The sequence below is a fragment of the Cygnus atratus genome, chromosome 2 (genome assembly GCF_013377495.2).
Source record: "Cygnus atratus isolate AKBS03 ecotype Queensland, Australia chromosome 2, CAtr_DNAZoo_HiC_assembly, whole genome shotgun sequence".
Classification (NCBI taxonomy): domain Eukaryota; kingdom Metazoa; phylum Chordata; class Aves; order Anseriformes; family Anatidae; genus Cygnus; species Cygnus atratus.
In genome coordinates this window covers 107,532,828-107,536,132 of record NC_066363.1, presented here as the reverse complement: position 1 = coordinate 107,536,132, position 3,305 = coordinate 107,532,828, and the positions used below count along the sequence as shown (strand labels likewise).

General features: G+C 42.9%; 1 protein-coding gene across 1 annotated transcript; it reads left to right on the top strand.

Annotated features, from left to right (window-relative positions):
* The first annotated feature begins 526 nt into the window (after window positions 1–526).
* Window positions 527–1,423, top strand: LRRC30 (leucine rich repeat containing 30). The gene has a single exon (XM_035564175.1). It carries the CDS (start codon window positions 527–529, stop codon window positions 1,421–1,423), a length of 897 nt encoding a protein of 298 aa, XP_035420068.1.
* Window positions 1,424–3,305: the final 1,882 nt, after the last annotated feature.

Here is a 3,305-nt window from a genome sequence, read left to right as displayed (position 1 = left end):
AAATTAAAATGAATTTGAAAATGGCCTTTAATCTGAATTGAGTTGATGGCTTGTTTTCTCCTATAGCTTACTTGTTTATTTTTTTGAAGTCACTCTTGTTAATTGTCCTGCAGCCATGGTATGTACCAGATAGCCAAGAAAGCTGACATGGGGAAGTTATATACAGCATCCTTGTGACCTTTTTGGAGTGAAGATACATATCTGTCCAATAAAGCCCAGGCCAAATGACAGTGACAGCTGCCTCGTGGCATTCAGTTTGAATTGAACAGGTTTGCTCACAAGTCTGGAGCAAGTATTTCATTACAGACTGTGCACCAAGAACAACATAAGCCCCCAAAAGTGAAACTTTCCCTCAGCAGCTATGGAAACTACCCTGGTGGACTGAGATGCACTTCACAGGCTCCTCCTTATCTCCTTGCTTTGACTTTCCTGCAAGCTGTCAACCTCTGGTGGCGTTTGCATGTTGGTGTTGTACTTGCACGGGAAGAAAACCTCACTTGATTTATCAGGAGCAATCCAAGGTGTTATGGGAACCGAGCACTCAAAAAACGAGGGGCGAAGAAGCATTTTTTTTCTGAGGAAAGGTCCGAAGTTGCCTGCATGGGAAGATGCTCTTCTCTCAGGGAAAGACCCCAAGTCGTTGCTGAAACGGGGATTGCGTTATGTCAGCTTGAGCCTTATAATGAAAGGGATGACCAGTGCCCCTGACTTCTTGTGGGGACTGCCCGAGGTGCAGAAACTGAACCTCTCACGCAACCAGCTGGTGGCAATTCCTCCTTCACTGGGAAAACTGGACCGGCTCATAGTGCTGAACTTGAGTGGCAACTGCCTCAAATGTCTGCCGAAGGAGATCGGGCTGCTGAGGAACCTGAAGGTCTTGTTTGTTAATATGAACTGCCTGACAGAAGTGCCAGCAGAGCTCAGCTTGTGCAGAAAGCTGGAAGTTTTGAGCCTCTCTCACAACTGCATCTCACAACTGCCTTCAAGCTTCACTGACCTGACAAGTTTAAAGAAACTGAACATCAGTAACAATCGCTTTGTGCAGATTCCACTCTGCATTTTTGCACTGAGGAGCTTAGACTTCTTGCACCTGGGGTCCAACAGGCTTGAAAGCATTGCAGAGAGCATTCAGTATCTAGTCAATTTGCAAATCCTTATAGTAGAGAATAATAACATACGCACTCTGCCGCGGTCTCTCTGCTTCATCATGGCTCTGGAGCTACTAAATGTAGATTACAACTCCATACAGACTCTTCCGTATGACCTCTACCTGCTGCGCAGGCTGCCCCGCATTGCGTGGAACCCAATGGACAAAGGCCTCCACGTCTCTCACAACCCTCTGTCCCGACCCCTGCCTGAGCTCGTGGAGGGGGGACTGGATGTCCTCTTCAACTACCTCAGGGAGAAAAAGGAGCACCACTGAGTTTCTGCTGAGCTTGGGATTAAGCCTGTCATCACAACTCAGTCACGCCAGAGCACTTTCCTCAGCAGTCACTTCCACTTCCTAACACTTGGATTTCCAAGACTATGGATGGCTTTAGTAATGGTTGGAAGAAGGTTGGAAGAAAGCAAGTAAAGTATGATGGTCTGTTTAAATGAGTGAAGAGTAAGATTTTCTAAAACTACCTACCCCTGTAACCTTCAGTGTTGGAGTGTTTGTTTTTTTGGGGGGACAAAAGAAAAAAAAAAAAAGAAAAAAAGAAGTGATAAAATGTTTGCTCTTCATGTGACAGAAACAAATTAAGGCAGACCGCTAGAAGTTCAGAAATGTATATTTGCCAGCTATCATGTTGGAGGAATATTAATATATATTGGATTTACTATATATGATTACGGTTGCACTTTAACTCCTGCTCACTTCTTCATGTGCAGATGCCACTACATAAACAAACACTGCTTATCTAAGTGAATCTCAAGGAAAATGTTCAATTCACTTTCAGCAGTGAGTATATCCTGAGCTATATTAGCCCACGGACAGTATATTACCTGCCAGTTTAATATTATTTGTTGTTTACCCTGCAGCTGTGAGCTGGCCCTATAAATTACAGGTGAAGATGGCCAGCAGTGTGGCAATTCCCCAGTTCTTTGGAAGAAGATCCCAACCTTTCCCAGAGCACCTAGTCCCTTGCCTGAAACGCAGAGCCTTTTGCACGGAGCCTACAGGGGTGCCAGTAAGTGCATCAGGATCAGCAGGAAGCATCACCTACACCAAGGGGAGAAGTGAAAGTGGGTCCTTATTCTCTCAAACAAAGGCTGCCAGATGAAGTTGCTTGTTGCTAGATAACTGCACTCCTTTCCTTTTTGTGCTTCAGTGCATTTGGAGCCACGGAGTAATTTGACTCAGGAGGCCGTATGTCTCCTAAAGGTGAAATATTTCTTTCAAGAAAAGCAGCAGCAAACCAGTCATCAGCTTAAGTAAGAGCTTCAAAAACAAATACTTATATCTGTGGTTTTCGGTAGCAGCCAGTAGCATAGAAGTCAGCTCGTATGTGATTTCTCATATTGATCTTCTGTGTATGTCCACCATCAAAGGTTCATCTAGTAATAAAGACGCAGTATGAAAGAGCTGTTAACAATTTATGCAACTTGATTTTTTTCTCACAACTCTGTTGAATCAACTCTGTTGAAATCAGTTGAGATAAATGCTTCTAATGGCAGCATAAAAGAGGAATGAGCCTGTAATTCTTGAACTAATTAAGAATATTCAAAGCCACTTTTAAAGTACTTCCTACTGTATGTCAGATCTCAGGAATCAATGTTTACTTTCTGAAATGTAATTGGCTCAGAATTATGGACGACTGTGGAAGATTGATCCTGCTTCTAGTGAGGCTAATGGACAGCCGCTGTCTGAGGGAAAAACTCTTCCATCAGCAGTGGTAGAAGTAGTCTGATAAGAGCAGACAATTATGTAATTCATAGACACATGCAAGTAAATGCAGCACCTTTGGGCGTGCTAACGTTATCAGTGCAGTGCTGAACGCAGCCACGAAGAATCTGTGCTCACAGACTCTTCCTCTCTGGGGCTGCTCACTGATATTTTGTTATGTTGGATTGTTTTGTGTATCATTTTTTATCTTAATAGAGAATTTCAGTGTTGTGCCCAGGAATTGCGGTTTCCAAGTGTGCAGTCAAGGACAAATCTTATGTTTCTAGCAAAAGAGAAACCCTTTTGAAGGGCACATTTGCTCAAACATAAGAAAAACAAACAAACAAACAAAGCAAATAAACACCAAAGCACAGTTATTTTGCAAGTTTTTCATTTAATATATGTTTCAGATGTTTTTTATCTAGCTTTGCATGCACTT